Genomic DNA, 14,790 nt, shown 5'->3' on the forward strand with positions numbered 1-14,790 from the left:
GGTTGAGCATTTTTAAGTAAAAACACTCTTGTGTCTCAACCATTTGTGAGAGTTTCCTCCCTTGGGAGTGAATACTTTTAAGCCTTATCTTGCATAGCAAGTGGCGGCACACATCCACTTATCTTCAAGGTTGCCATGGCTTCTAGCCTAGCCTTGTAGTGGCGTGGTTCTCACATTTTTACCATTCCTTTTCTCTCCATTTTATATTTTCCTCTTCCTTTAATTGTTCTTGGTTTTCTATGGTTTATGTGCTTTCTATTTCTTTTTTTTTTTAATCAATCCATCATCTTTTTCTTTTGAGCTTTGTGAAAGGAACCTTCACATCTAGATAGCTTGCTATCTTAATGTCCAGTGGGATTTCACTTAGCTTTCTTAAACAACTCACACCATATTCAATAATCTTAAAAAGGTACAAGATAATCCTTCATCAGTGGCGCAGTCCCTCCCAAAGTGGCCCTCCTTGCCACAGTTGTTGCATTTCTTGATGCCTACAAGTTGGGGGCAGACGTTCCTCTTGTGCGGTCCCCCACACTGGTAGCACTGAATCCTGTTCTGCTGGGAAGAAGACTCCCTAGACCCCTAAGACTAGAAATGGGGCCTAATGTAGGGCTTCCTCCTCTCCTCGTGCCTGTGTCTGGACCCTGATGGTCCTCCCACTCTCTGTTAGGATGAGTGCTGAGTTTTCACCTCTACCTTCATCTTCTCCATGACCCTTGCCTTCTCCACCAAGGCGGCAAAATCCTTGATGGATAGCAGAACCACCATCAAACGAAGATCCCCACGGAGACCATTCTCAAATTTCCTGCATCGCCATTCTTCATCTAGCGGCATGGTGTAGAAACGACTGAGGTGCTTGAACTTTTCTGCATACTCAGTCACATACTTGCTTCCTTTGGTTAACTGCAAAAATTCTACCTCTTTAGCGTATTTGACGCTGTCAGGGAAGTACTCAGAGAGGAACTTCCTCCTGAAGACATCCCAAGTAACTGGCTCCTGCCTCTCTTTCATGAGGGACTTCATGCTGACCCACCAATGCTTAGCCTCACTCGTGAGCATGTACACCGCGAATGCCAGTCTACTCTCCTCTGGGCACATCTTGGCATCAAATATTCTCTCCTGGTCTTTCAGCCACTGATCTGCTGCGTCCGGGCTGGTCTTGCCTCCAAACTTCACCGGGTGGTGTTTCAGAAAGTCCTCTAGACTCCACTCCCTGGTCGTAGGTCGTGGCTCAGGGCCAAAAGTAGGGGCAGCTACCCTGTTCTCCTCCAATTGGCGGAGGGTCTTCATATGTTGCTTGTGAGCCTCCTCAGCAGCCACCCTAGCAGCTTCCATCTACTGCATCACTAGCTGTTGCTGCTCAAGTGTTGTCGCCTGTCGTTGCATTGATGCCTCATGTTGTTGCATTATCGCCGTACTTTGCTGTGTTATGGCAGCTACCATTGCCTCAATCGCTCTGGCGATGTCCGGCACATCGCCCTGGGAAGATTGTGGAGTCCTACGAGATGGTGCCATAGTCCACTAGCACACAGGAAATCACTTGGTTAGGCTTGATAAGACAAGAATTAACTAAGAATACTCAGAAAGACATAGAGAAAGCTAAGCGGACACCCAAGTCCACAGACCTAAGGAACGACCGCTCTGATACCATGAATGTACCGTCCCAAAAAAACTGAATAACCTCGATAAATGAAACCTCATTAGGTATGAAAGTATACGATACATTAGCCATACCCAGATTACAACAAAAGGGGCCCCACATGGCCCATCCAGAAAAGTACGGAAAGAAATTAAATAAAAGCGCGAGGCCTTGTTCAACAATAAGAGTATAAATAACATAAAATCTTCCAGTAGTGGGCCCCACAATGGGACCGACTCTGTCCAAACCATCAAGCTGCAGCATCCCTATCAACATTACCACTGCCAGGGGTTCTCACATCTGCCCACATCAACAAGGTTGATGATCATCGCAATAGAGAAAACCACGCACAACATACAAGCAAACAAAAGGGTAAGCTAGTGTAAAGGAATCTCATTTTATAATAGTTCACAGGCAATTTCCACGCCAAGCATAAATAACAAGCATCATACCAAAGCTATCAAAATATATAAGACTCCAAGAGTTGACTATCCGGATACGCTTAATGAGGCACCACCATGTGACAATGGAATTATGTCCTAGAAATGAGGCGTCACCGCGAGGCCTTCGCGGAATTATACCCTTACAGGAGGCACCACCACGTGGCTTTCGTGGAATTATGCCCTGGCCCTGAGGCACCACCACGACCCCCCGTGGAATTACGTCCTTTTGTCGAGGGACCACCAGGAACTCGCCTTAAGAGGGTCCGTGGAATTACCTCCAGTAGATGAGGCGCCACCAAGATCTCTCACTACGAGAGTCTTGGAATTATGCCCTACTCATACTTTATACATGCCTCACCCACCAATCAAGAACTTTCATAACATTAATATCATGCATAAGCAACGAATCATGCAACTCATGCCTTCCAATTCATACACAATAAAATAACATACCATCTCCATCTCAAACTCATATATTAATCATGCCATCATCAAGTAACCCCTTTAGTAAAGCCTTTAGATCATGCAAGTAAGTCACACATCAGTGAGCCATTCAACAACAATATCAAACTCGCCCGCTGCCTCGCTCAAACCAACAAGGTTTGCTCAGGCGAGAGGAAGGCGAGTCCTATCCCGCCTAGGCGAGGGAGCGACGAGGGAACAGAGTACCCTGCGAGGTCTCGCTTAGGCGAGTCCCTTCTCCGCCTAGGCGAGAGCATTCCTCGCTCGAAAAGAACGCGCGTCGCCTAGGTGACATATCACGCAACAAACAAACTGGGTGAGCCCCCTGATAATCTCGCCTAGACGAGACTAGCTCGCTTGGGCGAGAAAACCAGTACTCGCCACTGTTTTCCCATACAACAGTGAAGACCACCATCCAAAACATGTTTGAAATCTACCCAAAACGGATACAGCACCCATCAACCCATACAAACCCGAAAAGACGTCCAAAACAGCGGAAAACACAAATAACAGAAGGTCAACAAGTCAACCAAATTAAGTCAACTCTAAACCAACTTAGGGAATTCAAACTAAAGAAATGCAAAGCAAAGATAAAGATGATGGAATAGAAGACTCCCCTCTAGACATGCTTCTAGTGATCCTTCTTGAGGGAGCTTCTAAGGTGGTGGTGGGGGTCACGCCTTCATTAGTTGGTGATGACTTTTTTGTTGTGTGTAGTCCATTCTCTTTGCAGCAGGAACATTTATGTAGAAGGAAAAATGTCAAACTGGGAGTATTAGTAAAGTAATTTTTAGTCCAATGTACACGGTATGTGTAGTGCTTTTTTTATATACAATTTTAATTTGTTTGCAAAACTTAATTCTATTAATATTTTATGCACGATAAGTGTCTGGTCTTTACCTGACTACAATGAATTTTTTCCAAATCTCCTTCTTTCTATACACGATCTTTTGACAACAAAATATGTTAGTGTTCTTTTTTTTTTCTTTGTTGTGGCTATGTTCAGCTTGTGTGTACAAATTATGTGCTTCTAAGTTCATTTAATTGTTTCAGCTAATGGCACATGTGCTTCATGAAAACCATTGGTCGTGTTATGCCCTTCATTAGGAATCAAAAAAATTGTTCGTGCTTGACTCCCTAGGACACAAGTTTGGTAGGAGAAAACAAATTGACAACCATATTGTAAGTACTGTTATGATGTTGAGTTTGCGGAATTGATTTATAATTTGTTTTGCTTATTAAGTAATATGACATGTTGCTTGAATTCGTATGTTTAAAGGCACATATTTTGGAGTTGTTGTTTTCTATGTTGATGTCTCCCAAACCGAAAGAGAAACCAACTTTCAAAGTAATCACTGAAGAGCGGCCATAACAACCAAATTTGTAAGTTGTTGTGTTTTTGACTTGAAAGTATTGTGCCATGTCAGAGATGATGAGTTATGTGATACCTGATGTTACTGAATTTGGTTTTCATTTTCATATTTGACTATGGTATTATGGTACTCAAATATCTTGAGCATTGGGAACCTAAAAAAAAGTACAATGGCCAAAGTATGCCTACTTATACAAGGGTAAGTTTAATGTGCAAAGAGGAAAATTGTTCATTCATGCCTTGATGTGAAAAGTTAAGTTCAATGTAATGAGTTGTTCATTTATGATTGTAGGCGGAGCTACAACAATTTACGCAAGACTACATATGTAATTGGGTTATGGATCCACAAAATATTCACCGCGACGCTTTTCTTTTCGCCATTCAGTACACCACATTCGCTTTCCCAACAGTAGATTGATAGGTTTAGGACATCAGATTTTGTAAATGACAGGGTGTTTTATAAGCTTTAAGTTAATTAGTTTGTGTATAGGGCATGCAATATAGATATTAACAGATTTATTTTGCTGTACAAATGTTTGCAATATTGTTGAAACCCACGATGGAATAAATGGTAAACTATAGTTTGCTTTTTCACATTATGGTCAAAAATTTAGTTTGGAGTATTGAGAGGTTCCAGTTTATGTGCGTACCAGGTGGTTCGTAAGTGCGAACCTCAATTACTCTGGATTTAAATCATTATTGATATAAGTGCGAACTAACATGCACCCTTCTACTAAACTGCGTTATATGATTTGAACAACTTGTTTAAGACTTCTTGCGTTAAATGATAACTATCCTGTTTGGTGGGGTGACCAAATTATTGACTCCCTTAAGACTGACACGAATTCATAAGGAATAATTGTAATGATAAGTTTTCCACATGGTCATTAATTTTTTGCAAATGACGAACTCCCAGATTAAGTGCAAAGCATAGTTATCATAAGTGCAAACCTGCACTTCAGTGCACAATATTGATTTCCCTCACCCACGTACAAGTTATTGGGCTTAAGTTTAGTGAATTTATGATGTTGTATTGGTGGATGAGGTGGGTTGGTTTGACGTGAACCCATTTCAGTAGGTGGTTGTGTCAGAAGTGATTCTGAATTTAAATGCGAACTAAGGTGTCCCCTTCTGCTAACCTACGTTATATGATTTGAACAAATTGTTTAACACTTGTTGGGTTGGATGATAACTATCTCGTTTGGTGGGGTGACTAAATTATTGACTCCCTTAACACTGACACAAGTTCCTAAGGAATAACTATAATGATAAGTTTTCCACTTTGTTCTTAATTTTTTGCAAATGAGCAACTCCCATATTAAGTGCAAAGCATAGTTATCATAAGTGCAAACCTGCACTTCAGTGCACAATATTGATTCCCCTCATCCCCGTAGCAGTTGTTGGCCTGAAGTTTAGTGAATTTATGATGTTGTCTTAGTGGATGAGGTGGGTTGGTTTGACGTGAACCCATTCCAATAGGTGGTGGTGTCAGAAATGATTCTGGATTTAAGTGTTAACTAAGGTGTCCTCTTCTGCTAACCTGCATTATATGATTTGAAAAAATTGTATAACACTTATAGGGTTGCAAATCAGCAACTGCCAGATTAAGTACAAAGCATAGTTATCATAAGTGTAAACCTGCACCTCAGTGCACAATATTGATTTCCTTCACCCACGTAGAATTTGTTGGCCTTAAGTTTAGTGAATTTATGATGTTGTATTGGTGGATGAGGTGGGTTGGTCTGACGTGAACCCATTTCAGGTGGTGGTGTCAGAAGTGATTCTGGATTTAAGTGTGAACTAAGGTGTCCCCTTCTACTACCTTGCGCTTTATGATATGAACAAATTGTATAAGACTTGGTGGGTTAGATGATAACTATCTCGTTTGGCGGGGTGACTAAATCATTGACTCCCTTAAAACTAACACCAATTCATAAGGAATAACTATGATGATAAGTTTTCCACATTGTTGTTAACTTTTGATAATGACCAACTGCTAGATTAAGTGCAAAGCATAGTTATTGTAAGTGCAAACCTACACTTCAGTGCACAATATTGATTTCCCTCACCCATGTAGAAGTTGTTGGCCTTAAGTTTAGTGAATTTATGATGTTGTATTGGTGGATGAGGTGGGTTGGTTTGACGTGAACCCATTTCAGTAGGTGGTGGTGTCCGAAGTGATTCTAGATTTAAAGTGCGAACTAAGGTGTCCCCTTCTTCTAACCTACGTTATATGATTTGAACAAATTGTTTAACACTTGTTGTGTTGGATGTTAACTACCCGTTTGGTGGGGTGACTAAATTATTGACTCCTTTAGAACTGATACCAATTCATAAGGAATAACTGTAATGATAAGTTTTCTACATTGTTGTTAATTTTTTGCAAATGACGAACTCCCAGATTAAGTGCAAAATAGAGTTATCATAAGTTCAAACTTGCACTTCAGTGCACAATATTGATTTCCCTCACCCACGTAGAAGTTGTTTGCCCTAAGTTTAGTGAATTTATGATGTTGTCTTGGTGGATGAGGTGACGTGAACTCATTTCAGTAGGTGGTGGTGCCATAAATGATTCTGGATTTAAGTGCGAACTAAGGTGTCGCCTTCTACTAATCTGCGTTATATGATTTGAGAACAAAATTAAAACTTGTTAGGTTGGATGATAACTATCCCATTTGGTGGTGTGACTAAATCATTGACTCCCTTAAGACTGACACCAATTTATAAGGAACAACTGTAATGATAAGTTTTCCACATTGTTGTTAATTTTTTGCAAATGACGAACTCCCAGATTAAGTGCAAAGCATAGTTATCTTAAGTGTAAACCTGCAATTCAGTGCACAGTATTGATTTCCATCACCCACGTAGAAGTTGTTGGCCTTAAATTTAGTGAATTTATGATGTTGTATTGGTGGATGAGGTGGTTTGGTTTGATGTGAACCCATTTCAGTAGGTGGTGGTGTCAGAAGTGATTCAGGATTTAGGTGCGAACTAAGGTGTCACCTTCTACTAACCAACGTTATTGTATTTGAAAAAATTGTTTAACACTTGTTGGGTTGGATGATAACTATCCTTTTTGGTGGGGTGACTAAATTATTGACTCCCTTAAGACTGGCACCAATTCATAAGGAATAATTGTAATGATAAGTTTTCCACATTGTTGTTAATTTTTTGCAAATGACGAACTCTCATATTAAGGGCAAAAACAGTTATCATAAGTTCAAACTGAAGTGCACAATATTGATTTCCCTCACCCACGTAGAAGATGTTCGCCTTAAGTTTAGTGAATTTATGATGTTGTATTGGTAGATGAGGTGGGTTGGTTTGACGTGAACCTATTTTAGTAGGTGGTGGTGTCAGAAGTGATTCTGGATTTAAGTGCGAACTATGGTGTCACCTTTTCTTAACCTGCGTTATTTGATTTGAACAAATTGTTTAACATTTGTTGGGTTGGATGATAAGTATCCCGTTTGGTGGGGTGACTAAATTATTGACTCCTTTAAAACTGATACCAATTCATAAGTAATAACTTCCGGATATTTGTGCGAACCCGTGTGTCCTGTTATGCACCCATTTAAAAACAGTGTTTAACATTTTTTGGCTTACATGATAAGTATCCCGCTAGGTGGCGTGACTAAATTATAACCTTCATTAAAAAGGTTACCTAACAGCAATTGATAAGGAGTACTGTTTAAATGTTTTGGAGATTGTTTTAATGTTATTGGATATTAAAAACATGCAGTTTAGATTGATGTTTAAGTACAACTTATCTGCCTTAGAATTGAATACAAACACTTGTTTCAGTAAAATCAAGGCCCCAATACCAATCAGTGGACCACATTCAGGATGTGAAACTGCTTTATTGTGAACGCTGGCCTGGGCAGTATGCTTTGGGTCCTGATAAAATAGTTCACCACCATTATAATGTTTGTTTAGCAGTTTGTGTGGGACAAAATTTAGGAAATTAATAACACAATATAACTTTAAAAACCTTAACAGTGACAAGTAGATCCCCTAACCCATTTTCTTTATACTTCTTAACAACATATGCCACAAAGGGCAGTTTGTCAAACAACTTTTTCGTGTACATGGGAGTAACATTTTTTTATGTCATCTCCTTCCACCAAACCTGCATTTGGCATTATTTAGTCCACTCATATTTTATCACTCATGAAGCTTATAACCAGGTTTGTAGTATATATGTATAACATAGTGTTTGAATTATAAATTACTATGGTGTTTGATGAACATGGTCGCCTATTTCCAAGCATTTGATTCAAAGTCACGAGCAAAAGTTACGGCAGCAATGTGCTCCATAAACTGCTGCGTGGACTGTTGTCTTCCCTCCTCACGGTTCATGATCACAACTTGATAATTTCCTATTGGACCAGGGATCAAAGACGTGCTTCCATTGCACCATCACATGAAGCTCTGGAACTTCGCTTTGTCTAAGTTCAGAGACTCCCATTATTCCATTTTCTCTAATGCAATATCACCCAATGACCCAACGTTCAAATTGGAGCTAAAGAAAATCCCTTAAGTCTGTCTAATGTAGAGTTCTTGACGAAAATACCCTTGCAAAGTGGTTATTTAAGTGACGTGACATTTTCCCACTCTAAAGACTGTCCCATTGCACTTCTTCTGTGATTTTTTAAACATGCCACACACACTCGTCCCGTCAGCCAACAACATTTAATTGCATTCATTGCAATGAAGGGCATGGTCTGAATTTTCAACTTACAATAAATTAAAAAAAACAAAAACACCATTAAAGCCACTAAAAGCATATTGAAGCTGAAATTAATGTTGAGCGAGTAACAGGGGCTGACATTTTTGCCAACATGAAAGACGTTAGAGAAGAAGTTAATATGAGCTTTAAGTTCCACCAATAACCAATTCGACCACTTACAATGGTGCGTTATTATCTTCTTATTGTCTTCCATTTACGTTATACTTATTTAGTAGGTTTTTTATTTGCTTAAACATTCTGCACTCCAATCCTAAGCTCACTTAAATATTATTTCTGAAATAAAATGCTACCTTCACATGAATCACAATTAGAGTTCTAAAATTATGACCAAAAAATAAAATACCTGAACTGATTCAATGGCCATTGCGATGTTGGAGTTATGGATGAACTAAACTGAATGTGAATTTACTTTAATGAATATATGCAAAATGAGGAACAGGATGACCCAATATGCTTGGACGACATAACTTTACTTAATGAAGACTGTGGTCTAGGCACATCTTATGGGGATGAAACATATGATAGTGCTCAAGTCATTAACAACAGTCAGGAGGGTGTTGTGCCCACTGTTGGAATGCAATTTCAAAGTGCATAAGAGGTTAAGAGTTTTTACAATGTCCAACATGCTTAACAAGAGTAAAAAAAACCATAAGCATGGATACTAAGCACTGTGGTACATGATCACAATCATGATATTAGTCCAACCAAATCAAGGTTAATATGTGGGAAAAGAAGATTGAATTTACAGGCAAAGAAAACACTTGATATTAACAACGAGGCTGGTGTACATTTGAATAAGACATATAGGTCGTTGGTTGGTCATGCGGGAGGTTTTGACAACTTATAGTTTTTTGAGTGAGACACAAGGAACTACATCGGACAGTAAAGATGAGTTTTTGGCAAGGAGGGAGCTGGGCAGGCTTTGATGTAACATTTCTCAAGAATGAGAGAGTTGAATAATTCCTTATATTATGAAATTGACATTGATGCTGAAAATAGTATCATTAATGTGTTTTTGGGCAGATGCAAGGAGTAGAGTTGCGTCAGTGGACTTTGGTGATGTCATATCATTCGACACTACATACCTCACCAACAAATACAACATGCCGTTTGCACCCTTCGTTGGTGTTAACCATCATGGCCACTCAATTCTACTTGGATGTGGGTTGCTCTCTACAGAGGATACATCAACTTTCACATGGCTCTTTCAATGCTGGTTGAGGTGCATGGGGAACAGGGCACCAAATGGCATCATAACTTATCAATGCAAAGCAATGAAAAATGTTATTGATGTTGTATTCCCCAATGTCGCAACCGGAATCGCGACGGGAAGGCGAACCGAAAAGGAAAACGGGTTTAAAAAAGATTTGGAGTCGCCACCATAGTTATTCTGGAAAACCATGGAAAACCATAAAAATAAAATAAGCCTACGAAAAACCAGATTTTTGGATCCGGGAGTCGGTTACGCGTAGAGAAGGTGTTAGCACCCTACAACGCCCGCCCGAAGGCGGTACCTTTAATTAGAAATGCAAAGTTGATGTGGTTTTCAAAATATTGATTTTCCCCAAAAATAATGAGACAAAAATAATACTAAAAAGAAACAAAAAACATTTTTTTAAATTTTTTGGGGCCAACAAGGATTTGACCTTGGTCCTACGTATTCTCATTAAAAATGAGAAATCAGGGTTACGTAGTTCTTTAAAAAGATATTTGAAAAAAACAATTGAGAAAAAAGGTTTGATTTTTTGGAAGTGAACCTGACAAGGACTGACCTTGCTCCTACGTATCTCACAGTGGAGAATCAAGGATCACGTAGTTCTTAAGAAGGCTTTTGTTTGAAAATGTTGATGTTTTTATATTTTGAAAATTTTATATTTTTTTGTATTTTTTGAATTACTTGAAAATATGTGTCACACGACGCGGGCGGTCGGACAGACACTAAAAGGGAAAGAAAACTATTTTTGGTATTTTCGAAAATGAGTGTCACGCGATGCGAGCGACCGGACAGACACAATAAAGTGGAAGAGAATATTTTTTTTCATTTTTTTGGATTTTCCTATTTTTTTGTAATTTTTAATAATTTTCAAATATTTGTTTTTGTTTAAAAATAATAAAAAATAAAAAAACGAAAATCAATAATAATAATGAATAAGTAAATAAATAAATAAATAAATAAAAAATTAATTAAGAAGGATGAAAGTGGAAAACAAAACATGGGGGTGTGTGAGTGATTAGTGGGAGGTATATGAAGTAAAATAAAAAGAGCCCAAAATAAGAAATAAATACAAATGAGTGGTGGAGTCAATAAAATTGGAGGTGTGTGAAGTAGAATGTGAGCTGCACAACAAACGAGTCCAAAACAAAATAGGGGGTGTGGTGTTAGCAAATATAGGGGTGCGCAGAAAAAATAATCAAACAGTCTAGTTCAAATAAAAGGAGGTGCAGGCATAAGAAGAAGGGGGTGTATGAAGTAAAAGAGATGTGGCATATGAGACACCTAAACCCTAATTGCTCAAAGAAAGCCTCCTCTCCATCTCTCTCGACACCAACACGCTGCCACCGGCCACGCCAGCGAGTGCCGCTGCCTACCAACACGCCGCCCTCACCTCTGCTCCATCGCGCCGGCGGGTCGGGAACGCCGGCGACGACGCCGATCACAACTCACCGGCGACACGCCTCTTTTTTTCTCCTTCTTCTATGCGCGAGACCCTTTCTCCATTGCCTCGAGCCACCACGATTCCAGGAGCCAATGCCGCTGCCGCAACTCCCACGGCCGGCGAGGCACGCCGCCGTCGACACCAGCCACCAACGGAAGCATCGCCGGCGAGAACCCAACTCCGCGAATCGTCTCCTTTCTCGTTTCTCCTCCCGCGCGCGAGATGGCTGTCATAGCCTCTGTGATTCGCCACCACCGCGCCAGCCACACTGCGACTAGATCCGCCAACGTCACGTGACCATACTCGTCGCGGGCAATGCCGCCGGCGTTGTCCTCTCTTCTCTGTTTCACTGTTTCGATTGGAAGTGGTGATCTGTTCTTTGATTTTGCGCAGGTGAATGATAAAGATGAGGAAAAAAGATTAATTGATGGTGGAAGAGTGTGTGACGGTGGTGGTGATTTTTGTACCCCGAAAGTGTATAGAATATGAAGAGGGGAAGTTTCTTTGCGTGAATGATTCCTTGCGGGGCTATGAGCACGATGAAGGTTCTGAATGGAGAGAAGGGTGGAGATGGAAGCCTAATGGTGATGGCGGTGATTTTGGAGGGACGGTGGTTTTACGAATGGGAGAGATCAAAGTTGAATGTGAAGCTCATGATTTATGGCTATGGATGGGTGATGAGTCTGTGAACAATGGTGAAGCAAAGAAAATAATGGTGATGTGTGTGTATGTGGACCTCTAGATGCAGGTTGAAACGGAGTCTTGATGTTAAAGGAGAATGAAATGAGATAATGGTTGGGGCTTTGGGTCGAACTGGTTTGGGTTATGCATACACAGGTTTGGTCTTGCGAGCACAGGTGAAGGAGACCGGGAAGGGGAAGAGAAAAGAACAGGAATCGTGTGGGATGAGTTGATGTCTAAACATGTTCCCTCTTCGTCACTCAAACAGCAAGCAATATAGACTGGGTCATGAGCAGAGCAACCGAGCAAGCAATAGAGATTGGGTCCTCTTGAAGTTGCTCCCCCCCTCGTTCTCGTTGCTTCTCCCCTTTTTATTATGTAACTATCTCCTTTGTTCTGTTCACTTCTCTCTACATCTTCCAATCTTGAAATTTGGGATAAGGCTGAGAGCAGATGTTGCTTCCTGCTCCTTCAGTCCTCATTACCATGTTACAGGTCATTCCCAATACCAAACCATGATAGCATAACAGGCATGGGTCTGATAACAGAGAGACCTTACGTTACCTCTCTTTTTCCCTTTTTCCTCTTTTTTTTTGTTGTTTTCTTTTTGTTTCATTTTTTTTATATACATATTTTTTTGAAAAAGGAATAAAACAAAATAATAATAATAATAATAAAAAGTAAACAAAATATGATTAAAATCAAAATTAAAAAAAAAATTAAATTTAAAAACAAAAATAAAAATAAAAATAAAATAAGAATAATAATAAGATAAGAAGAAAAAGAAAAAAGGAAAAAAAAAGGTATTACCCGGACAAAATTGGGTGTTGACAGCTGCCCCTCTTTACTTAGATTTTATTAGATAATATGAAAATGTGACATTTCCAGATTATCACAGTAAAAGATAAGTAAAGATAGAGACACCAATTTTGTCTGAATTTTAAGGAGGAAGAAGATGAACAGAACCCGACTCAAACGGGTGCGATGACCAATTCCGTGAAGAGGGTCATGATATGGAAAGAAAACAATGACCATTCCATTGGAGAGGGTCTTGCTGTAAACATAAGAAAATCAATGACCATTCCATTGGAGAGGGCCTTGATGTAAACATAAGAAAATCAATGACCATTCCATCGGAGAGGGTCTTGATGTAAGGAAAGAAAACAATGACCATTCCATTGGAGAGGGTCTTGCTGTAAACATAAGAAAATCCATGACCATTCCATTGGAGAAGGCCTTGATGTAAACATAAGAAAATTAATGACCATTCCATCGGAGAGGGTCTTGATGTAAAGATAAGAAAATTAATGACCATTCCATCGGAGAGGGCCTTGATGTAAACATAAGAAAATTAATGACCATTCCATCGGAGAGGGTCTTGATGTAAAGATAAGAAAATTAATGACCATTCCATCGGAGAGGGCCTTGATGTAAACATAAGAAAATTAATGACCATTCCATCGGAGAGGGTCTTGATGTAAAGATAAGAAAATTAATGACCATTCCATCGGAGAGGGTCTTGATGTAAAGATAAGAAAATCAATGACCATTCCATCGGAGAGGGCCTTGATATAAGAAAATCAATGACCATTCCATCGGAGAGGGCCTTGATGTAAACATAAGAAAATCAATGACCATTCCATTGGAGAGGGCCTTGATGTAAACATAAGAAAATCAATGACCATTCCATCGGAGAGGGCCTTGATGTAAACATAAGAAAATCAATGACCATTCCATCGGAGAGGGCCTTGATGTAAACATAAGAAAATCAATGACCATTCCATCGGAGAGGGCCTTGATGTAAACATAAGAAAATCAATGACCATTCCATCGGAGAGGGCCTTGATGTAAACATAAGAAAATCAATGACCATTCCATCGGAGAGGGCCTTGATGTAAACATAAGAAAATCAATGACCATTCCATCGGAGAGGGCCTTGATGAAAGGAGGATCTGGACTTGACCAACCCCAAGGAGAGGGTCGTTGTCCGAAAGGAGAACACAAGAGTTGACCATTCCTAAGGAGAGGGTCACGAGATAGGCTTAGCGGGCCAAGTGAGATGGGCTTGGTAGGCTAGTACGGATCTATGGTTTATGGCCAGTGCAAAACTTGGCTTGGTGGGCCAGTACGAAACTGGGCTTGGTGGGCCAGACAAAACTAGGCTTGATGGGCCAGTACAGAACTGGGCTTGGTGGACCAGTACGAAACTGGGCTTGGTGGGCCAGACAAAACTAGGCTTGATGGGCCAGTACGGAACTGGGCTTAGAGGTATATTGGTCTTTGAAGATGATCCTTAATTTGAGAAAACTCAAGATGATTTTTGTAGATTGATTCCTTCAGAAGAAACAATGGTTGAAGATGTATGTTGCATGAAAATGTTCGCTTATTCAGGATGTCAAGGTTTTTGCTTTTCAAATCTTGTGTCAACACACGACATGATGATATGACATGCAAATGGTTATGCATGATAGAAAGCATGTTTTCTTATTTTTAAGCACAAGGGATCAAAATATTATTGTAGAGATCAAGATCATGAAATGCATGAATGCATGATGAAAAACTTGTTATGCTCTACCTTTTGAAAATTTTTGCTAGAGTCAATTATTCTCTTTTCAATCATCAAACTCATTATTGTGGAGATATGTAGGATGAAAATCAACCTATTTTGAAATGGGGTAATGATTGCAAGAGATAGTTAACAAGGCGTTCAAACATTGGTAGCCATGTTTTCAAAGAGAAGAAACAAGTTGTTGAAACTTTGACAGAATGTTGAAACCCCAACTTAATAA

General features: G+C 39.7%; 1 protein-coding gene across 1 annotated transcript; it reads right to left on the bottom strand.

The window, feature by feature from the left end:
* Nucleotides 1-663: 663 nt before the first annotated feature.
* Nucleotides 664-1,332, bottom strand: LOC114170214 (uncharacterized). Its single transcript, XM_028055702.2, has one exon. It carries the CDS (start codon nt 1,330-1,332, stop codon nt 664-666), a length of 669 nt encoding a protein of 222 aa, XP_027911503.2.
* Nucleotides 1,333-14,790: the final 13,458 nt, after the last annotated feature.

The sequence above is a fragment of the Vigna unguiculata genome, chromosome 11 (assembly GCF_037176805.1).
Source record: "Vigna unguiculata cultivar grain cowpea cultivar isolate G323 ecotype 2 chromosome 11, ASM3717680v1, whole genome shotgun sequence".
Taxonomy (NCBI): Eukaryota; Viridiplantae; Streptophyta; class Magnoliopsida; order Fabales; family Fabaceae; genus Vigna; species Vigna unguiculata.

Coding starts and splice junctions, on each gene's coding strand:
- LOC114170214 (XM_028055702.2), bottom strand. CDS start 1,332: ATGGAAGCTGCTAGGGTGGCTGCTGAGGAGGCTCACAAGCAACATATG.